Source organism: Aethalodelphis obliquidens, unplaced genomic scaffold (genome assembly GCF_003676395.1).
Source record: "Aethalodelphis obliquidens isolate GAN/ISIS:26980383/991018 unplaced genomic scaffold, ASM367639v1 scaffold3, whole genome shotgun sequence".
Classification (NCBI taxonomy): Eukaryota; Metazoa; Chordata; class Mammalia; order Artiodactyla; family Delphinidae; genus Aethalodelphis; species Aethalodelphis obliquidens.
The window spans coordinates 13824692-13848450 of record NW_020837947.1 but is presented as its reverse complement, the minus strand read 5'-3'; the positions used below and the strand labels follow the sequence as shown (position 1 = coordinate 13848450).

The 23759-nt window shown below is 44.9% G+C and overlaps 1 protein-coding gene across 3 annotated transcripts in view; it reads left to right on the top strand.

Moving 5' to 3' along the window:
• The window catches only part of ESR1 (estrogen receptor 1), a 262966-nt gene extending 244289 nt beyond the window's left edge, over positions 1 to 18677 (top strand). For 2 of the 3 annotated variants that reach the window (XM_027083221.1, XM_027083210.1), the window contains 2 exons: positions 11444 to 11627; positions 15816 to 16431. In XM_027083221.1, the coding sequence (XP_026939022.1) occupies positions 11444 to 11627; positions 15816 to 16050 (419 nt within the window). In that variant the 3' untranslated portion in view covers positions 16051 to 16431. Of the gene's footprint in view, positions 1 to 11443; positions 11628 to 15815 lie in introns of all 3 variants that reach the window. The other variant, XM_027083203.1, reaches the window with a different exon arrangement.
• Positions 18678 to 23759: the final 5082 nt, after the last annotated feature.

The window sequence follows — 23759 nt, the reverse complement described above, 5'->3', positions numbered from 1 at the left end:
AGATCTTTATTGGATTATAATTGCTTCACAATACTGTGTTAGTTTCTGTTGTACACCAAAGTGAATCAGCCATATGCATACATATGTCCCCATATCCCCTCCCTCTTGCGTCTCCCTCCCACCCTCCCTATCCCACCCCTCTAGGTGGTCACAAAGCACCAAGCTGATCTCCCTGTGCTATGCGGCTGCTTCCCACTAGCTATCTGTTTTACCTTTGGTAGCGTATATATGTCGATGCTACTCTCACTTCGCCCCAGTTTCCCCCTCCCACCCCGTGTCCTCAAGTCCATTCTCTATGTCTATCTCTTTATTCCTGCCCTGCAACTAGAATCATCGGTACCATTTTTTTTTTTAGATTCCATATATATGCGTTAGAATACGGTATATGTTTTTCTCTTTCTGACTTCAGAACTGTTCTTTTTAAAAATGAAATTATGATTACAAAAAATATGTTAAATTTAGATAATTTTAGAATAACAAAATGTATAATTAAGGAAATAACCACGTGAGGTTAACCAACCATGTGGACGTTCTGATGGCTCTTACTGCAATAGAGGATAAGGGTTAAGAGCAAGGGACTCTAGTTCCAAGTTCAAATCCCCTTTCTGCTATTTAGTAGTATGACTTTGGACAAGTTACTTAAACGCTTTGGGCTCCTATTCCCTGGTCCGTGAAATGGCGAGCTTAATAGTGCCTACCTGTTAATACAGGTTAACTTTTACAATACAGTGCCTACTTTAGACTAACACTTAATTTGTGTTCAAAACTGTTTTCTTTTCGTACTGTGTGTATATATATTCATCTTTAGGTTTACCCATGTTAATTAGGATCATACACATGTACTCTCTTTAAAAATAAGATTTTAGGGAATTCCCTGGCTGTCCTGTGGTTAGGACTCTGAGCTTTCACTGCCAAGGGTGCAGTCTGAATCACTGGTCGGGGAGCTAGGATCCCGCAAGCCGCACGGCCAAAAATAAAAAATAAAAATAAATAAATTAACAAAAATAAGACTTTAAATGGCTGCTATAATCATTCATGAAGATATAAGATCATTTATTTAACGAATCTGATATCGTTAAACACAAGTGACTTCTCGCTTTTGTTATTATAAACAACGCTTCTTTTGCGTTCTTATAATTGTCTTTTGCCTGCTTGCGATCATTACTTTGGATAATGTTTCGCGAAGTGGATTTGCTGGGTGAAAGAGCGTAAGTATCATTGTCTCTTGATACATATTGCCTACTGCCCCAGAAAACTTTATCAAATTACACTTTTACATAAATGTAACCTTTTCATGCATGTGGAAGACAGACGTGGGTGCATCCGCCTCAGAGGCAGCGATGCAGACAGCTCCCTGCAGCCCAGCTACTGCCCTCAGCTGTGAAATTCCCAGGCAGGAATTTCTACACAGGACATGTTATAAACATCATATTACAAACATCCCAAGCTCACTCCTTTGGAAGCAAATTATCGCTTCAGAGAATGTTGTTTATTTTATTACCTATTATCTATATAGGCGCTTATTATGTCATTTTTAAATTTTATGACTTGCACAGACACTGTGCTGGTGAACTGCTCTTATTCTAAGCAGTCAGGATGCACAGAGGGTTGGCATTTAGTATCTTACCCTCTGCCTTTGGTCCCTTTGCCACTGTTTTTACTGAGGGATATTTATAAAAAGAAAGACAAGAGGTTGAATGGCTGTAAGTGAACCTCCCTTTAAAAACTCATCTCGGGAAGGACAACCTGCCTCCTCCAAAGATTTCATTTGCTCTGGGTTCTGGGACTTTGTGTGACTGACACGACCTTTCCTTTTTCATCTTGATGGTGAAGCCCTTACTTTTGGTAGAGCGGCTGTTACTCTGAGTGAGATAATATAACCTTCGCGTTCAGTGAAAGCCAAGCACTCAGCACCTTCTAGTAAGACCTTAATGCTCTGCTTCCTTTGCGTTCCAACTTGCCAGTCCTCGTGGGACAAAGCTGATCTTTTCTGTACTTAGATAAGTAGCTCAGGTTACTGATGACATGTCGCAGGTATTTCCAACTAAGAAAAATTTTCTCCGAAGCTTTAGTAACAAATTTGTTAGTTCCCTTTTCTGCCGAAATGGCAAACCTTGAAGAGTTTCAGAAATGCGAACAGGCTTAGGGATGATAGCAATATTATGAAAATAGTAATAAGTAATATCCCTACAGCAAGCTCCTTAGTCCTTGGAATATCCATCACCAGCTCTGTTTCCCTCTCATCAGTCCAGGCATTGACAAAGCTTGTGAAATAATAGAAATGAAAGGCACTGTGATTTTGTATTTTCAATAGCATTTTCTTCTACCAGATTACGAAAGGCATACATGCCTGAGGCAGAGAACTTGGAAAATACAGAAAAGCCACCAAGAAAAATATCTCCCAAGTCATCATAATTTCACTGCACAAAAGTAATCATTGTTAACGTTTTGGTAAATGTTCTTAATTAAAGAGACTCTTAGAAGGTGCCTGGGTCCACCAGCACCTCTTCTCCACACCATCTTGCACCTTGTTTGGAAAATCTGGAGTGCTCCTAAATCATTCCAGGAAAATTATTAGTTTTCTCAAATATCTCTGGAGGCGAGGTTATTGGCGGTCATTTCTAGTTTCTCACAAACCTTGAAGTTAGGAAATTCTTTGTGTAGCCTTTCAGTACTGCCGGGAGTGAGGGGTATTTGGGTGCTCGTTCCAACTCTGCCCTTTATTTACCCACAGGGTGACCTCAGGCAAGTCCAGCCTTGCTGTTCTGTCTGAAGACCCTCCCAGCAGTAGCATCCAATAGCCCCAGTTCCTTAACCTCTCTGAGCCTCTGTTTCCCAACAAGTAAATTAATGACTGGATCAGTAGGGGGCCTTTTCACATTAAAAATTATTTACTTAAAGAATGTCTATATGTATAACTGAGTCACTTTGCTGCACAGCAGAGATCGGCACAACATTGTAAATCAACTAGCCTTCAATTTTAAAAATTAACAAAATTGTTTATTTATATGTAGAATTTATTTTTTAGAGCAGTTTTAGGTTCATAGCAAAGCTGAGGGAAAGGTACAGAGATTTTCCATGTAACCTGACCCCCTCCACGCCACCCCCAGTCTCCCTCATTATCAAAATCCCACACCAGAGAGGTATATTTGTTAGAATCGATGAACTTAACATTTACATACCTTTATCACCTAAAGTTTATAGTTTACATTAAGGGTCACTCTTGATGTTGTACATTCTATGGGTTTTAAAAAATGTGAAATGACATGTATCCATCAGTATAGTATGTACAGAGGAGTTTCCACTCTGTATGTTATTTAGGACATTCTGCCCTAAAAATCCTTTGTGGTCTGACTATTCAACCCACCCATTTCCCTAACCCCTGAAAACCACTGATATTTTTTTTTTACTGTCTTCTTAGTTTTGTCCTTTCTAGAATGTCATGTAGTTGGAAACATATATTATGTAGTCTTTTCAGATTGGCTCTTTTCAGTCAGTAATATGAATTTAAGATTTTTCCATGTCTTCTGATGGCTTGATAGCTCGTTTCTTTTTTCTTTTTTTCTTTTTTTTTTTTTTTTTGGCTGCATTGGGTCTTCGTTGCTGTGAGCGGGCTTTCTCTAGTTATGGTGAGTGGGGCCTACCCTTCGTGGCGGTGCACGGGCTTCTCATTGCGGTGGCTTCTCTTGTTGTGGAGCACAGGGTCTCGGTGCACTGGCGTCAGTAGTTGCAGCATGTGGGCTTCAGTAGTTGTGGCGTCATTTCTTCCTAGCACTGAATAATATTCCATTGTCTGGAGGTACCAGAGTTTATCCATTCACCTACTATAGGACATCTTGCCTCCAAGTTTTAGCAATTATGATTAATGGTGCTATAAGTATCCATGTGCAGGTTTTTGTGTGGACATAAATGTTCAACTCATTTGGGTAAATACCAAGGAGCATGATTGCTGGCTTATATAGAAAGGGTATGTTTAGTTTTGTAAAAGTCTGCCAAACTGTCTTCCAAAGTGGCTACACCATTTTTCATTTCTACCGGCAATGAGTGAGAGTTCCTGTTGCTCCACATCCTTGCCAGCATTTGCTGATGTCAGTGTTTTAGATTTCGGCCATTTTAATAGACGTGTAGCAGTATCTCATTGTTGTTCCAGCTTTCAGTTCTCTACTGACATATGATGTGAAGCATCTTTTCATATACTTATTTTCCATTTCTATATCTTCTTCGGTGAAGTGTCAGGTCTTTTGCCCATTTTTTAATCGGGTTGTTGTTTTTCTTTTTGTTGAGTTTCAAGTTCTTTGAATATTTTGCTAAGAGTCCTTTAGCAAAGGTGTCTTTTGCAAATATTTTCTCCCAGTCTGTGGCTTGACTTTGCATCGTCCCGAGATCAGTGCTTTTGAAATCTTCTGCTAGAGCCTCATGTTTCAGAAGGTGCCTCTGGTCACCAGAGGATGGGGACATGAAGCTGAGGAGGGGGGGCTGAGTGAGCAGGCTCCAGTCTCCCCCTCTCCCTTTCTCCCACTTTGATCAGAGAAGTTTGACTTCTTTCCGTTTATAAACTATGTGAATGTTTCACATGAAGTTCACTCTTTTAAAAGGATTTTGATTCTCAGAATGGTTTGAAAAACACTGAACTTAAATCCATAATTCTGGAATTCTGTGTCTCCTTTTTGCAACTTAATACGTCCTTTCCCAAGGCTCTATTAAGGAGAAATGAGATAAGCCTGTCACAGTCATGTGATACTTTTTCACCACAATTGTTATCTACTGTAGAGCTCACTTGAAATGATGGAACTGATACGTCTAAAGAATAGGTATCATCTACATGTCCACTTATCTTTCTGAAATAGTCATTTTGGACACTATCTTTTTCAAAATAATCAGCGAGACTATCAGCCGTTTTGCCATTTTGATTTTCTATCTAGGAAAAAGGGGGAAAAAAGCGTATATGAATCTTTGTGGTCCTGGAGATAAACATGCAAACCAGCACCAAGAAGGGGTGGACTTTACAGTCACACAAGAAGGTGTCACTTCACAGTGGCCAGCGTTGCTCATCACAGGGTTTTTAAATAGTGCTGTTCAACTCAGGATGATGTGAACATGTGCATTCAACCAACTGTATATTCTTAGGTCGTATGTCATTTTTTCTGGCTTCGCAGTTAATTCAGATGAACGTTTAATGATGTTTTATAAACATCTGTATTCACACTAACTCAGTTTATTAACTTGGCAGAGGAGGGAGGGGCGTCCGGTTCATTATTTTGTTTATACATTGCCTATTCCACAGAGGATTAGAAATGGCTTACTAAATTTCATGTGATGCAAAGGGAGTAAGGCAGTAATTAACCCAATCTGAAAAAAAGGAAAATAATGTGAAGAAAATAATAAATTCAGGAGTCAGATTAGCACACAGTAGTCCATCTGTACGGTTGCTAGGAGTGGGCCACAAATTTGGCTCTCAGTTTCCTTTGCTGGGCCAAAGCAAAGGGAACACATTATATTATAAGCTCCACTGGCTTTTAATAAAAATAAAATAAAATAGACTAGTTGTTCCACATAAAATCTCTCCTTTAGGCACATCTTGACAAGGTCTATTTCTCACAACCAGCACTCGATAAAGATTATGCAACTGAGAATTCGAGTGTTTTTTTTGTTTTGTTTTGTTTTTGTTTTTGCAGTACGCGGGCCTCTCACTGTTGTGGCCTCTCCCGTTGCAGAGCACAGGCTCCGGACGCACAGGCTCACGGCCATGGCTCACGGGCCCAGCCGCTCTGCGGCATGTGGGATCCTCCCGGACCGGGGCATGAACCCGTGTCCCCTGCATCGGCAGGCGGACTCTCAACCACTGCGCCACCAGGGAAGCCCAGAATTTGAGTGTTTTATTCTCTGATAAGAAAGTAGGGTGCAGATATTTGAGGTTGCCAGTTAAGGGAAGATCCATATATTTTGATAATCAGCTGGGCAGTTGTTAGGGATAAAGGCCTCCTATGAAAATTCACAAGAGTGAAGGTCAGGGCTGGGCCAAGACATTGAGACACAGTAGGATTCATAACGTGGAGCAGGAAGTATTCAAATGCTGTTTCATCTCATGATGTTCTGGGTCAGGAGTCTAGTCTCCGACTTGCTGGTTCTGGGTCATTTTCCTCCCTGAATGTCTGGTGCAGATATCCAGGTGTGCTGTTTACTGCTGCTGTGTAATAAGTTACCCCAAAACTTAATGGCTAAAAGAAGAAAAAAAAGGGTTGGATTCTATTAATCATGGATTTGGATAGAGCACAGAGGGCATGGACTGTTTCTTCTCCACCATGTCTGGGGCCGCAGGTGAGGGTCATCCACTGGGAGTAATTTGATAGTCGTGGGCCAGAGACATCTTAAAGGACTTTATTCCCACGCCGACGATTGATGCTGGCTGTTGGCTGGGACATCAGCTGGAGCTGTCCACTGGGATGCTTATCTGTGGCCTTGGCTTCTTCACTACCTGTTGCACTGTACCCCTTACAAGGCGGTGAGGGCTCCAGAAGCAAGTGTCCCAGATGACAGGCAGAAGCTCTATGCCTTGTATGACAGGCATGTCATACCTTAGAAGCCAGGTGGCGTCACTTCTATTCCATTCTATTGATGGCAAGCAAGTTATGGGTCCACCCAGACTCAAGGGAGGGCCATAACCCGCACATCTCCATGACAGGTCTGCCAAGATCACGTCGTAGAGACACATGTCGGATGGGAGATACTGTTGTGATCATTTTTGGAAAATAAATCTGCCCCAACGCGTGTAAAGAGCCACTCCCTGCTCTGCACTGTTGCTCCGTTGTCTTTGAAAGGCCAGGTGAGAAAAGGTGAGATGCAGGGAAACACATTCAGCCAGAATGTTTTAACCTGCCTTTTCTGGGAAAAAAGTGAAACCCTCAAGGCCTCCTGAGACCAGGCTAGCTCACCTGCACTAGGAGTTCCGCGTGGAACCTTGTGAACAAACCCCTTCGTATTAGATGCGCTGCACATTTTCCATCACGTGTCTCTTCAGACTGTCTTCTTGACCTCAGAAAGGTAGTAATTGACCGAAGAATAGGAAAATCAGAACCCTGGCTGTTTCTTAATATATTACAGACATAATTAACAAAAAGAAGGCTCCTGGGCTTCCCTAGTGGCGCAGTGGTTGAGAGTCCGCCTGCCGATGCAGGGGACACGGGTTCGTGCCCAGGTCCGGGAAGATCCCACATGCCGAGGAGCGGCTGGGCCCGTGAGCCATGGCCGCTGAGCCTGAGCGTCCGGGGCCTGTGCTCCGCAACGGGAGAGGCCACAACAGTGAGAGGCCCGCGTACAGCAAAAAAAAAAAAAAATCCTTCATTGTTTGGGACTGTCCCGCGCATTGTAGGACATCCAGCTCAGCCCTTCCCACTAAGTGGCTTCAGCGGCCACGAGCTGTCCAACACCCCACCAGGACCAGCAACCCCAGGAGGAGAAGCCGCAGTCAGAGGTGAAGGCTAAAACGGACGCAGTGCTCCTGAAACTCAGCCTTGAAGGCAGCTATGAGCGCACACCGTCTGGCTGTGGAAGCAATTCCCAGCGGCCCACCTTCAAGGCTGACCTGCCGATGAATCCCTGGGTCGTCCGTGAGCCAGATCCAGAAAGCAGCTCTCTTTTACTCCAGCTGAGCGGCAGCTTTCTGGCCTGGACCACTTACAGCCGTGGGTTTGAGGAGTTTTCTTCCCTCTCTTTTTCCTTTGAGTCATTCCCTCTGCTTTTCTGGTCAAGCTGCTATAGATGGAATGACTGTCCCAGGGTCCGTTGTCACATTCTTCCTTCTGGAAAAGACAGAAAAGAAAATGGCCTTACTTGAAACTTTGTCCTCAAGCATCTGGTGAGCCTCAGCCTTCCCCACTTCTCCGGGAGCAGTGAGGTGTGCCCCTCAGTGGAGCTCAGTGGCCGGGCGAGCAGGACCCTGGGCTGTGCTACTGTTTCCTCTGGACACAGTCACATGCACACATGCACTACCATGTCCATATCTGCATTCTTCCAGCCTCCAGAAGACTCCATCATCTGGAGAAGTGATGAGGGGTAGCAAGGGTGTTCCTGTGGGATGGAGCAAAAATGAGGAAAGAAGGAAGAGAGTGTCCAAGCAGAGAAAGAGAAGGAGGGAGAGAGCAAGGGCAACAGTCACTGAGAGCCAGAGAGGGAGAGAGGCTGACATCTCGTGTCTATGGGGGGCCCATGCAGTCCCACTCCCCGTTCTTTTCTGCCACCCGCTTTCTCCATAGGCTCTTCCTAAAAGCTCCCAATGTTGGCTGCAAGATTCAGAATATGTAGAGGCTCAGATCTGCCAACAGCACTTCAAGACTGGATAATGACATACAGATTGTTTTTTTCCATCTTTGGGATTTGGAGCAGCCTGGGGAGTTGCAAAAGCCTGCCTTGTTGTAAGACTCTTTCTGAAGGCTCGCACTGTCTGATCACTGGCTCCGTGCTGCTGGGAACACTGGCGCAGCTGTCCAGGGTGGCAGGGACCACCTGGGGTATGGAAATTACCGGGAACCCTGTTTGGCTTTTGCCAGAGCACCTGAAGCATTCTGGGAATTCGGATTTCTGTTGTTTCTCTCCACCGGCCCCTTAGGGGCAAAAGGCAGCAAACACGGACCACATGTTTTGCCAGAAAAGCCCCAAAGGAAGATGGCTGCAGTTGTCAATTGTTGGCATTTCTACAGGACTGTATATTTATTTCGAAGTATATTTGCACGGCTAGGAAGCATCTCGCAAGGATGAGATGATAAGCTGTGTTGGTGCCAAAACAGGACTAGAAAAACAGGCTTGTTCTGAGAGTGGCTTGCATCCCGAGAGACAGTGTGAAGACAATCCTTCCTCCACAGGCAATAGCTGCTCTTAAGACATTAATGCTTAAAAGAAAATAAGGCCTGGAATCCCTATCTCGTGACACACCATCCGCACACAGTAGGTTCTCAATGAGAGCATGCGGGAGGGGGGAGCCCACGGGAGGATGGGGAACCAGCGGCACAAGGGAAAACCACACTCCCCAGAGCCTGAGTGCCAAGGCTCTTACCTCCACAGGAGAGGGCAGAGTGCAACGCGGGCCCTCAGGACGCCCGTGATTCTGCACAGGGTGCCCTCACCCTGTGCACACACGTAGGTGCCGCTGAGCGTCACCTTCCCACGCGGGGACATGGAAGCTCCTTGGTTCTGTGGTTTCCACGAACAAGAATGGGATTATTGATGAACGAGGCCAGCATCCTGGGTGGTAACAAAAAAGGAATTTGGTAGAAAACACAGCATCCAAGTTGGATTAACTCAGTTCTGTGGCCTGGGCAGGTTCCCAGGACATCCAGCCAGACGCAGGGCCTCTGAGAGACGCGAGGCTAGAATGTGTGTGATGACGTGAGGGCAGGGAGAGGCGTGGCCGTGGGGCTCTGGAGAGGCTGCCCCTGACCCCCCCAGCCCACTGGCATACACCTCCCTTGCCATCCGTTACCTCCCGGCCAACACCAAGGCCACTAGACATTTGCCCATTTTTCTAGTGGACACAGTCTTTATCAGAAGCCCACGTGGAACATAAGTAATCCAGCAATTTCTTTCTTATCCCACTGCCTGTCCGCTGCTTACTCATTCTGTGCTCAATTTCCTCTGTATCAGAGTGCCTCCGGGTATCAAAACTACATTATTCTATTCTACTGCCTGTAAGCCCAGAGCCTGACCATTCTGGTTCTGCTGTTGTTGTATTTGTTTTAAATATTAGCCCTTTTCCATTCCAGGCAATTACAACTGTATGTACTGTAAGTTCCTCTGTGTGGGTGTTTTCCCCATTCCCGACCTACAGGCTGCTGTGTGAGCAGTAACTCGTCACTGCGTTACAAATACAAAGTTGGGGATTCATAAACTTGGGGGCCTTTAACTTGAAAATACCAGTGAGGATGGGGGGAGGGGAGGAGAAGAAATATACTTACGGGTGGGCCAGTGGGCTCATAAGACCAAAAAAAAATGTTGCTAAATAGACGTATATCTTGAGAAAAATACCGCGTCATCTGCGCCCTGCGAGATGATGCATTTGGGTAGGAGGAGCTGATTTCTGCAGTGTTTACTTGATAGAACAGCCATCGTTGTGGTCCCAAGACAAGAATACTCCATCCTGCCCTCCTTTTGCTTTCAGTACTTCTCACCTCTTAATCATTCACCTTCCTCTGCTCCTTGGGCTGAGCTCGCAACTTAAGTCAAAGAGTCAGGATTCTTTCAGTTGCAAGTGACAGAAACCCAACTAACACTATCTTAAGCAAACAGGGGATTTATGGATTCATGTGTTAGAAAGGACATTATGGAAGCTCTAAGGTCAAATGAAAAAAGTAAGAACCAGGACCTTATGACAGGAACCAGGATTTCTCCCTTCCCTCCCCTCCCCCCTCCTGCCTCCCCCACGTAACTATCACCTCTGCTGGTCGTCGCTGGGCTCCATTCTGCAGGGGGAGCTCCACGTACCTGGAAGATGGCGCTTACAGGTCCCACATTCTCATACTCCCAGTGCCTCCACCCTAGAGGAAGGAACTTCCGCCCACAACTTCCATATGCAAACTCAGAAAAAGCTTTGATTGTCTATCTCAGGGCTAATACTATCCAAAAGGATAGAGTGACCTGATTGTCTAATTTCAGCCTTGAGTCTACCTGTGGCCCCGAGAGCAGGATTTATTACCAGAAAAAAGGCAAGAGGGGGAAAAAAAAAAAAAAAAAAAACATGCCTGGCAGTGAAATACAGCAGTTCCCGGGGTCCTCTCTACCCTCGCATCATAAACCTTTCAGCTGAGGATGAAAAGTACGAAAGCCCCACAGCTGACCTGAACTGTAACAGCAAATTAAAAATTGCCTGTCAGTCACTTAGCAAATCACTTTTGCTCTCTCTGTGCACCTCACCGAGAGGTCACGTGTCTCTAACTTAGCGTCTCCGTTATAAAACCGGATGTAGAGTCAGCACACTGGCTCGTTCTCAACTCTGCTCCATCCTGTCGAGTTCGCTGAGCAAGTTAATGCAGCTCTCTGCCCTCCGCTTTCTTCATGTGAAAAGGAACAATAATGCCTCCTTCGTGGAGCTGTCATCAGCGTTAACAGGATAGCGTTGGTGACAGGCGTGTCAGAGGAGAGGTGGCTGGTGTCAACCACCATGGCCCCAAGGCGAACAGTGCCTTTCCAGGGAATCTTGATGACAAATCCTGGAAACTGGCTCCCACACAGGGGGCCACATGAGTTTCCTAAACGTGTGCTCTCACACACGTATATTCCTAAGGAATTTTGCATGGTTGCCTGGACCGAATAGATCCCGAACTTCCCCGTTGCCGGGCGGGGGCGGGGTGGGGGGAGGAGCACTGGCTCAGTCTTACGTCCCACGCACATGCCCAGCTTCCCGGACCTCATCCTCTTTGAGTTTCTCTCTCTCACTCTCTCTCTGCACATTCAGGAGTGTACACATTTCTGTCCAGCACCCTGAAGTCTCTGGAAGAGAAGGACCATATCCACCGTGTCCTGGACAAGATCACAGACACCTTGATCCATCTGATGGCCAAAGCGGGCCTGACTCTGCAGCAACAGCACCGGCGTCTGGCCCAGCTCCTCCTCATCCTCTCTCACATCAGGCACATGAGGTGAGGCGTCCTTGGGTTTCCCATGGGAGAGACGTAAAGCAGTCAAGCCCCCAATAATATGCTACGGCTGGCCCAGGAAGGGCTGACGCCTGAGAACAGATAACACACTCGGGACGGTTCCCGGCACATAGCATAAAGGCTGTGGGAGGATAGCAGAGGGAGGCAGTAACTCAGTCTGGGGTGTGGGCGGGTGTCAGAGAAGCCTGCAGAGAGGAGATGATACTTTCGCTCAGTTTGGCGCATGCGCAAGATCCTAAGCCGGGGAAGAGTGTGCCACGTGCAGCTCAGGGGAGGAGGGTCCCGTCTGGTTGTTCACTCGGCCCCAGCCAATCAGGGGAAGTCCGCGAGCACAGTCGTCCTCGGAAAGCACTGCGCACATCCATTACTGTTCCTGTGTCGCACTCTCCTTACTTAACAAGTGGAAATTCTAAATGAGAGACTCTGGGTCCAAACACCTTGTGGATGGTCAACGTTGACTCCTCCATCCCTCTCAATCCATTCTTGTCACCCCCGTTGCCATTACCCTCGCCCAAGCCACCATCATCTCCTCCTGGATTTCTGCCCCAGCTGCCTAACCTGTCTCCCTGTCTTCAACTCAGAGCCTTTCTAATCCATTCTCCGTGGTAGAGCCAGTGTGATCATTCTGATACCAAATCTTATCACATTGCTTTCCTACTTAAAGCCTTGAAATGGCTTCCCATTGCTTTTAGATGAAAGTATAAATCCATTTATTTTGCTTATATTCCTTCTTATGCTCTAGCCTTACTTAACTTTCAGGATTTCCTGGTAGTCTGGGCTGTAGCCCTAATCAGCTGTTCTCTGAGTCAAGGGGGACTTCCGCTGCAGGCTGCAGATGGGCTGCGCGGCTATTTCCCTCCGCTGGGCTCACGCACACATCTGCGGGTCAGCTGATGGAAGCAGGGCACAGCTGGGAGACTCTGCATCTAGCTGCAGGCCTGAAGGTTGGCCAGGTGACTACCCCGTGTGCCTCTTGCCCTCCTTGTAGCCGCAGGAGAGCTGGGACATGTTCTCATACTGATGGCAGAGGCACAAGAAAGTGAGTCTGTTTGGAGAAGTGCATTTTAATCTTTTAGTTAAGTCATGTCCACGAACATTCCGTTGGCCAAGCAAGTCACATGATACAGCCCAAAGTCAAGGATCGTGGACACATGGCACAGAGAGTGAATCTTCCTGAACAGTAAGCTAATCTGTCATAGCTTAGATATGACTCCTTGCAGGAAGCATCTCCTGACCCTTAGCACCTAGGTGAGTTTTATACCCTGTCCTTCCTGATGGTTACTGCTCATTTTTTATCTTTCAGCACCATTAGGCTGTAAACTCTGTGAGGCAGTTATCACAACCCATTTTGCTTACTCTGTGTACCCAGCACCACCTGGCATAGGGCTTGGCACGTAGTAACTACTCAATAAATATTTTCTATAGAAGGACAATAGCAGAGGAAATAGAGCCTTTCTGTGCCAGAAGGTAAAAGTGGCCTTGTTTCCATTCTAAATGGCTGGCCGGAGGCTTAGTGGGTACCATTCCCGTGAACAGAACCCAGCCTGCAGGGAAGAGATGAAGAAAGTATCGGATTCTTTACTCCAGAAAGGCCACAACAGTGAGGTGAAGTGATGACGCTCCTGCATGATGAAGTCTCTATGACCTTGGGCTTACACCAGAACCCCAGGAATGAAAAAGAGATTCTGTTTCTTAGTGGCTACGAGGGAAGGGCCAAGGTGTCTAGAAAGAGTTCGATTAATTTTTAAGGGGTCTTCAGACCTTGAGACTGAGTCAAAGGGCAAGAAGTTCATCCCGTCAAAGTCCCAGGTGCCTCCTTTTCTGGAGATAACTTTGCCAACTGTTAGCTTCTTGAGAAAATAAGTGTATCTTTCTTTCTTTGTATGTCCCACAGTGCCATATATGAAGTCTTACATGTCGTATATGCTCACAACATTACTACTGAGTGAATGAGTGAATAAATGAATGAATGAACAAATTACCTGAGGTTTTTCCTATGAATTTGAAATTCACAAATGATGGCTTTCACTTGCCAAAGTTGGGGAGAAAGTGACTGCAGTCTCTGTTCTTAGGGAGTCCCCAAGAATCCCTGTGCCACAGATGAAGGCCTCACATTGGCCAAGTTGAGTAGGTGACTGCATTTGGAGTACACATTTTCAGTCCTTTCCCATCCATTTCTTTTGATGAATATTACACATAGGGAAGAGGGGGATAGATCAGAATAACATAATCCCCTACCAAATTTCCTGACCGAGAGAGTAACCTTCCCCTTGAAGAAAATGTATTAGCTCTACTCCAAGCTAGGAATTTCACTGACGTAGAAACCATGTATCACAGATGAAGGTTTTTTTTGTTGGTAGGAATTGCTGGATTTTCAAATCCATTAACTGCTTGTCAGCATTAGCCAGCCTAACTAGTTAATACCAAGTATGTTTGCACTGCACATACAGGCCTTGCCAGTTTTACTGGCAACACATGGCCAAGGGCCACGGCGGCGAGAGTTCCTGTTTGAATTGTGTGACGAGCTGGAGAGAAGTTGCTATTCTATTGCAAGCTTTGAGCTTTCTCTCTCTCACTCTCACACACACACACACACCCCCACATACCAACAACAATATTATGGTGCCTCATTACAGCCAATATGAATCACGGAACTCTGTTGTGTTAAGCTTGGCCCCAGCCATATGTTGTTATTCAGAGCATTTAACACCAGATTTCATCGGATGGTAAATGTGATTCATTAGGTTGCAAGAAGAAGACGGTGTCAGATCCAGGGGCATTTAACTTTAACAGCATTTTAAATTAAAACAAAAACAAGAAAACAAAATCCCACTGGAAAACATAATTTAGGTGGTTGTGTCATATGGCCCGAATCACTTTGATGCTATGTTTCCATGGCGCGTCTCCAGCTAGGGCTGACTTTCCCTACTGAAAATGCAAATATTTTTTAGGATGTTCTTGGTCTGTCTACTCAAGATCCATGATTCTTTTTAAAGAAATGTCAATCTAGAGAATAGTTGTTGTTTTTTTTTCCTGGTGGTAGTGTTGTGGGGACAGAGCAGAGATGTAGCTGGTGGAGGACGGGGCTGGGGGTCGGGGGAAGAGTGGTAAGAGGAGAAGCACCATTTACATGCATTTCCCTAGGTCCATCCAGCCCATATTTTCTGAGCATTTACCAGTTCTTGCCACTGTTGGAGACCTACGGGATGGACAAATTGCAGCCCCTCACTGAACTTGCACAGTGTGTGTTGGGATGTGGGTTGGCAGTGTGTGTGTGTGTGTGTGTGTGTGTGTGTGTGTGTGCGTGTGTGTGCACGCGCGCACAGGCTTATGGAACAAGAATAAACATACATACAAGACATACATTCATAGGAGAAGGTCAGGTTGTCATAGTGCTGGGAGAAAAACAGTAACATGAAAGCCAACGGCTAAACCTGCAGGGTCTTGAGCCGAATGCCACTGGGGTCGTGGAAGGCCTTTCAGAGCAGGTGGCATTCGAAGATCTGGGGGAAGTTCATGCAGGTGGGGGGACAGCAAGGGCAGATACCCTGAGTCTGGAAGTCTTGCTTTGTTTCTTTAGGGCCAGCATGAAAACTAGGGTGGTTGAAGGGAGTGTGTTAGGGAGAGGGGCAGGACAAGCCGTGTCAGTTGGACTTTGCATAGCACGGACAGAAATTTGGATTTTATTCCGAGTTACATGGGAAGCAACTGAACAGTTTGAAGCAAGGGAACTTCTTGAACAGTTTATTGCACGTTTAAAAAGCTCTTTCCTGGAAATCTAAAAAAGAGGGGTTATATGTATACGTAACTGATTCACTTTGCTGTACAGCAGAAACTAACACAGCATTGTAAAGCAACTATACTCCAAGAAAAATTAATAAAAAATAAAGTAAAATAACAATTTTAAAATTAATTAATTAATTAAATTAAAAAATAAAAACTCTTTCCTACCTGGTAGCCTATCTCATCTGTTCTCTTTTTAGATGTAATTGTGATAGAGGGAAAGAAATTCACCTGCATAGTAAACCCTAAACTGGCTCTTTAAATAGGAAGAAAGGTTGGCATAGCAGTGTCGCTGGGGTTTTTCTCACTTGCCCTTCCTCGGCATTTCAGCAGTCCTGGATCTGGGGATGGTCTAAAGCAGTCCTGTCTGTGTCTTCCCGCCCACAGTAACAAAGGCATGGAGCATCTGTACAGCATGAAGTGCAAGAATGTGGTGCCTCTCTATGACCTGCTGCTGGAGATGCTGGACGCCCACCGCCTGCACGCCCCAGCCAATTTCGGGAGCGCACCCACGGAGGACGTGAACCAGAGCCAGCTGGCCACCGCCGGCTCAACTTCATCACATTCCTTGCAAACGTATTACATCACGGGGGAGGCAGAGAATTTCCCCACCACAATCTGAGAGCTCCGCGGCTCCCCAGGGCTCTGAGAATCCCTGTCGCACTTCAGCCACATCATGCATCACTCTAGCCGACTTCTGCCCCAGCACACACTCTGGCATGCACCCAGCGCTGGCTTTCTAATATGGGTGGCCATTCATTTGCTTGCTCGGTTCTAAGTGGCACACCTTCTTTTGGGAACAGCCAAAGGGATTATTCCAGGGCTACTTTCTTTGTTAACAGCTCTCTCTCTCTCCCTTTGCTACCTTACTCAGCATGAGGATTCCCTTAGCGTTTCATGGCTGAGCTCCGTCTATGAGCTGGGCTCAGATGACTGTGCACTTTAGCTACTTGTGACCCAAGGCCTGGAGAGTGGACATTTCACCTCCGTGAATGTGAAGCACTTTTTAATGGATCTTATTTAAGCGTAAGCCACCGGAAAGAATTGAAAGTGGCTCCTTTAATTGCTGACTTGGAGAAAGCTAGGTCCAGGGTTCATTATAACATCCTCTTGTATTCCTATAGTAACATATCATTTTAGTAAAGTCAGACCTTAAAGCTTCTGCTCTGTTGCATGGCTGTAGCAGAATATCTGGTGACTGTGCACCCACTTCCCCTAGAGGAATACAAGATGCACACAGGGAAGGAAGAGCCCCTAACTGTCAACACTTTGTCAACTAAATACACTGCACCTTCAGATTTGCTGAATGCTTTACCATTAGCTTTTGAGAGCACTAGGTATAGGTCATGGGTTCCAATTAATTCTTGCTTCCCATGGACCCATGGAAAACAGCAAGTTGATCCCAGTTAAGTCACCTCCACATACACCAGTTCCTTTGTGAGAGATAAATTCTTGTTTTTTTTTTTTTTTTTCCATTTTATAAAAGAAAGCCCTTCCCCCCCAGGACTTGCAGTAAATGGGCTTCAGGACCTGTTCTGGTGTGATCTCACTCTTATCAGCAGAGGGCGCTCTGCTCGGCTCTTCCTGGTGTGTAACTTACAAGGTGAATTAGGGGTAGTGCCCAGGCTATGACCAAGGGCAGTTTAAATGAGCAGGCACCCTGGTGACACTTTTAGCCCTGGAGCAGTGGGCTTAATAGTAAACGTGCATGATTCTTGCAGGTACTAGAGACCAAAGAGGAAAGCAGGGCAGAAACTGGATAAAACTGTGAGGCTCGGGGTGGCCCTACCACAGGCTGCAGCCACTTAGGAGTGCTACTGGCAGACCCCATACTGCACTGCGGGGCTGCCCTGGGGTCCATGGGGCAGTCCTTCTCTTCCTCATTTCCCCGCATGGCCCAGGTTGGAGGCACACTCTGGGCGGGGGAACAGGGCCAGGACTGGAGCGCCCCGAACTCAGGCTGCCTGGGGCCTGGTCAGACCACACCTGCCCTTGGCTGTTTAGAGCAGGGTTTGGCCTTGAGGGAAAAACAAACAAACAAACTTCCCTAGAGTCTATTTCATTAACCTTCATGAGCCAAGAGGGCAAGACCAGAATTGGGCCATAGGAATCCTTAAACCTATAGGCTAAACAAGAGAGGCCTGCTCCAGCCACAGGGCAGATTTCCCTGGGTCTTTGCTTCTCTAAAGCAATTATGGATTATTTCCCCTTTTCAGCTAAAAAGAAAGTTTGGTCTCCTCTGGTGACCGCATCGTCTGTTAACTCAAACCCCAGTGATAGGCAATGCGTTAGCCAACAACCCAGCCAAACTTCTAGGGCTTCTCTTGGGATGCCTGTTTCAAAAGTGGATTTCATCCATTTCCAATGACCCAATCAGTGATCACCAAAGGACTGGGAACCTGGGAGGGCCAAGAAAAAAAAACAGTTGTTTTCACAAGTGCATCTAAATTGGGGGGCAATTTTATGTATCAGTATCTGCAGTAAGAATGTTTAGAACATAATTCTTCTGTTGTTTTTGTTTAAGAAGCACCTTATATAGTATAATATATATTTTTTTGAAATTGCAATGCTTGTTTGTCAGACAATTGAATGTAGTAATTCTGTTCTGGATTTAATTTGACTGGGTTAACATTCAAAACCAAGGAAAAATGTTTACTTTTTTTGTATTACTACCTTGTGATGTAGTCATTGATGCCTAAGGCCTGGTGATTATTCATTTAAATGAAGATCACATTTCATATCAACTTTTATATCCACAGTAGACAAAATAGCACTAATCCAGATGCCTATTGTTGGATCCTGAATGATAGACAATCATATGTAGCAGAGATTATGCCTGAAAAGGAAAATTATTCAGGGCAGCTAATTTTGCTTTACCAAAATATAAGTAGTAATATTTTTGGACAGTAGTGAATGGGTCAGTGGGTTCTTTTTAATGTTTATACTTAGATTTTCTTTTAAAAAAAATAAAAACAACAAAAAAAATTCTAGGACTATAGGTGATGTAATACCAGCTAAATCCAAACAATAATCCAGTGAAGGGTTTTACATTATTCATCTGAGATGTTTGTATTCATGTTAAGCTACTACTACGTTTGAAATGGGGCAGAGAACACCAGATGGTTGGTATGTTAGCCCGGGAGTTTCAAGTAATTTTTAAAGTCTCTTCTTATTTCAAGTGCCACTAATGGACAGCTGGTACTTTGCCGCTGACATTACTCTTGGGTGTAGGGAACATGCTGTATTCCCCGCCCACCCCCCCACCCCCCCACCCCCCCCCCCCCCACCCCCCCGCTCTGAGACAATTTAAAGTTTGAAAGCCATGGTGGATCGGGGTGGGGTGGGTGGGTGAGGGTAGGGTGGGGACGTGGGTTTAGGAATTTGAAGAATGGGAAATATCGTAATAAGAGTCTTGAAAGTATTTTGAAGCAGATCAATACTGGCGCCTGGGGTATGCACCAGGGTTCAGTATTTCACTTGTGCCCTGTTAACCACAAATAAATAGCTGTATCTGACAGCCATTCAGATATAATGGCAGCTTGAGTTCTAGGGAAGAACTAGTGGCATCTGCAGTACAGTCCAAGGAATACCTAGTGGTCTGTGTTTCTTTTAGCCATTGCCTAGCTCCAGGCTTGCGGTAATGATTCTGCAATGCTGTCATGCAACAATCAGAGAGGCTAGTTCATCCAAAGAGAAGACCCTACGTAGGGTGCAAAATCCAGCCCCTAAGGAAGTGTAGTCGTTGATTAGATTTCCCTATTAACCTTACAACTATGTTTAACCATGCCATATCCTATGCCTTTTGGGGGCTGAACAAATAAGGGACTTACTGATAATTTACTTCTGATCCCATTAAGATGTTCTTGCGTTAAAATCTTATACACTGAAATGGCCGTTGATTTAGGCCACTGGTTCATGAAACCAATTCCAAATCCCTTCCCAACTCTGAGTTGGACTGTGGATACCGGGAGTGATCACTAGGACCACAGTAATGCCTGATATTCACAGGCAAATTTGCTTCAGGAAGCTGGTTATTGGAAAGACAAACAGAGTCATACATAGCTTCTGAGACAACCGTGATTCTCTTTGGTGCAAGTCTTGGGAGGATGATTCAGATGACACTGCACACCTCCGGGATGAACTCCCTGAACACTTACTCTCAACTGGAGCAAATGACTTTAACTGTGGTCCCAAATATCCACCTTTTCATTAGTGTTATCTCTGTTTCTAACTGCAGTTCCTTTCCATTTGGATTAAAGTGAGTGTGGCCTCTTTCTAAGTCACTTAAAATTGTTTCCTAAGTACCTGCTGCCTCTATTAGGGTACTTCAATTTGCACTGTCTTTCAGAGATTCAAGAAAAATTTCTATTTTTTTTTTTTTTTGCATCCAAATGTGCCTGAACTTTTTAAATATGTAAATGCTGCCATGTTTCAAACCCATCTTCAGTGTGTTTTTACAGAGCTGTGTACCCTGGAAACCACATACAGCCCCATGAGCAGGTGCCTGAGGCACGGACCCCTTTGCATTCACAGAGAGGTCATTGGTCATAGAGACTTGAATTAATAAGTGACATTATGCCAGTTTATGTTCTCTCACAGCTTATAAACAATGCTTTTTGTGCACTACAAGTTCTTCAGTGTAGAGCTCTTGTTTTATGGGGAAAAGCTCAAATGCCGAATTGTGTGTGACGGATTAATATGCCCTTTCGCCGACGCATATACTATTATTGATGTGATTGTTTTGTTGCAGCTTTGCTTCGTTCAATGAAACACACTTGTAAACCTCTTTTGCACCTTAAAGAAAGAATCCAGTGGGATGCTCAAGCACCTTAAACAATTTTCTCTACCTATTTGGTGTTCAAATAAAGACCTAAATGAAAGACGTTTGGTTTTTTTGTCAGCTCCCTTCTCGCTAGTGGTTCAGCACTGGCTGCCTGAGATCAAGGATCAAGGTGGTGACATGCATCTGTAGAGCACAGTGAATTCAGACGATCCGTCTGATGCCAGGCTCCCCTCCAACCCCACCTACCCACCCCCACCCCAACCCAGGCACAGAAGGGAATGTGTGGACCTTAGAATCAGGCAGCCCTGGCTATACGTCTTGCCTCCGGCACATACAAGGTTTATGGCCGTTGGTCATGAATTTTCAGAGCCTCGGCTTCCTCATCAACAAAATAGTGATAGTAACACCTAATTCACAGGGCAATTGTGAAGATTATATGAGGTGCTCATTAAAATAGTAGTTGTTTTCTAATGCTTGATTCCAACCCCTTCTTTGCGGGGAAGAAGAAAGAACGAGTGAATGGATAAATGAATGATCTGAAACTTACATTGTTGCTCGGAAACCTCTCCCCCATCATGCACGTGAAGCAGGAAAGTGGTTCATCCCCACCCCATCCCACCTCTGGTTTCCATTTCACGACTCCCTTCCCTTTGCAGAGAGAGATACCTGCTTATTCTCTTTTCCCCATTTTCTCTGTGATTTAACTGGTGAATTGGCAGTGTGGGGGTGGAGGAGATAATGTGACTAACTGAGAGGCAACATAATTCGCACATAGGCTCTGCAGCTAGATTAGTCAGTTTGAATCCTCATTCTACCATTTATTGTGTGACTTTGGGCAAGGTAATTTCCCTGTGCCTCAATTTCTTCACCTGTAAAGATGGCTAATAGTGCCACCTGCCTGGAAGTGTTGCTGTGAAGACTACACAGGTTAATTCACAGCGAGCATTTAAGGACAGCCGCTGGCACTGCTCCCTTTCCTGAGTCCTCTCCAACTGAGTGTCTGCACTCTCTTCATTATCAGGATGAGTTTAGTTTTTTCATTGTTTGAGTCATTTGGTTTCCAAGAAGCTTATTTTGTTTTCTTATTCTATTATCTTTGCACAAGTTCTTCAGTCCAGATTTTCCTTGGTTTCCTCATATCTAAAATGTAAATAAGAACAATACCCACTTCATAGGGTTATTATGAAGATCAAAAGAGATAAATGTCTCAAGTGCCTGGTATAGGACCTGCCCATAGAAAGCTCTCAATACATGTTAGCCATCATTATAATGGTTATTATGCTCTGTGAGCAGTTACATTGAACGGAATCATTGATAGGATTGGATTTACATTTGCCATTTCGTTATTGCTGCTTTGCACGTGTCTCCTGTCGTTTTCATTCCTCTATTCCTCCTTACTGGCCCCTCCTTTGTTTTGGTTAAATAAATATCTTTAGGGTAATATTTTGATTTTTGTTGATTTGTTTTACTATTGTACAATTATTTTCTTAGTGGTTACTCTTACACTATGCATCTTAACCTATCACAGTCTATTTTAGATGAACACTAACTTAAATTTGATACAATAAAATAGAACTCTTTGCTCCAATATAGCTCCATCTCTACTTCTCCTTCATATTATTAATATTGTCATACATATCTATATATGTTATAAACCCAACAATAAAATGTTATATGTGTTGGCTTACACAACTTTGTATCTTTTACAGAAGACAAGAAGTGAGAAAATATATATATTTATAGACTTTTTAATATTAATCAACATATTTACCATTTTCAGGGCTCTTCGTTTCTTCCTGTGGATTCACATGTCTGGTGTCATTTTTTTCAGTCTGAAGAAATTCTTAGAGTGTTTCTTGTAGGGCAAATCTACTAGCAATGAATTCTCTGTTTGTCTCTGGTAATGTATTTATTTCACCTTCTTTTTTTTTTTTTTTTTTGCGGTACGCGGGCCTCTCACTGTTGCGGCCTCTCCCGTTGCGGAGCACAGGCTCTGCACGCGCGGGCTAAGTGGCCATGGCTCACGGGCCCAGCCGCTCCGCGGCATGTGGGATCTTCCCGGACCGGGGCACGAACTCGCGTCCCCTGCACCGTCAGGCGGACTCTCAACCACTGCGCCACCAGGGAAGCCCTCACCATTTTTGAAACATTTTTCTGGATGTAGAATTCTTGGTCATCAGTTTTGCTTTGTTTTGTCTTGAGCACGTATCATCCCACTGCCTTCTGGCCTCCATCGCTTCAAACCTTCAGATGCTCACCTGTATCTGATGAGTCAGCTCTTCTTTGCTACTTTCAAGATTTTCTCTTTATCTTCATTGAACAGCATGACTATGATGTGTTTAAGTGTAGATCTTTCTGGGTGTATCCTACTTAGGATTCACTGAGCTTCTTGGATGTGTAGATTGATGCTTTTCATCAGGTTTGGGAAGTTTTCAGCCGTTATTTTTTCAAATAATTTTTCTCTCTCTTCACCTCTCCCCTCTCCTCTGTGACTCTCATTAAATACAGGTGAGTACATTTGATGTTGTTCCACAGGTTTCTGAGGCTCTGTTCATTTTTCTCTAATCCCTTTTTCCTCTCTCTGCTCTTCAAATTGGGCAATTTCTATTTACCCATCTTCAGGGGAATTGATTTTTTTCGTCTGCCACATCTTGACTCTGAGGTTGAGCTCCTTCAGTGAATTTCAGTTATTGTCCATTTCAGCTCCAGCATAAAACTTGAGTCCTTTTTTCTTATAAATTCGATCTTTTATTGAGAACCCCTATTTGTTGATTCACTGTTGTCATACCTTAACTCTTTAAACATGATCTCTGTTAGATATATTAATGCATTCATAATAGCTGCTTGGAGTCACTGTCAGCTAAATCCAGCATCGGGGGAGACACATAAACAGTTTCTTTTGACCTCTTTAGTCCCTGAGCATAGGTCACATTATCCAGTTCCTTCGCATATCCCATAATTTTTTTTATTGAAAGCTGAATGCTTTAGACACTATGTCATCGCAACTCCAGGTTCAGATCCCCTTAAAGTGGTTTGCTATTGGTGCTGTGTTCCACTGTTGCTTGTTTCTGTGTTTAGTAACTCACCTGGGTTAAAATGGTGAAATTTGTCTCTCCAGCAGTCGTTGGCCTCAGATATTTCTGCTAGGTTCTTAGATTATTCTTCTCATTTTGGTTTTCGAGTCTGACTTCCGAGGAGCTGCCCCTGTGTCTGTATAGCTTCATGATTATGTAATGACTGAACAGACCTTTCCCAGCACCTGGAGCCAGGAGGACTTTTATCCGTGGCTGATGAACCTGCACGTGGACTGGGGAGCACATTTAGTTTTCAGGCTGTTTTCAAGTGTGACCCAGCTTTTTGCCTGCAGGGTCAGACCGGAGTGCTGGGGGAAGCTGGGCACTTTCCAGCCTCTGCTACACATGTCTGCAGCCTCAGCCAGGAAGGCACCTGCTATAACCACAGCAACAACCTGGGGCTATTAGAGCCTCGGTCTTCCCTGCTCATCCACCAACTCAGGTGAGCCACCTGCGACCATGGGTGGGGGATGG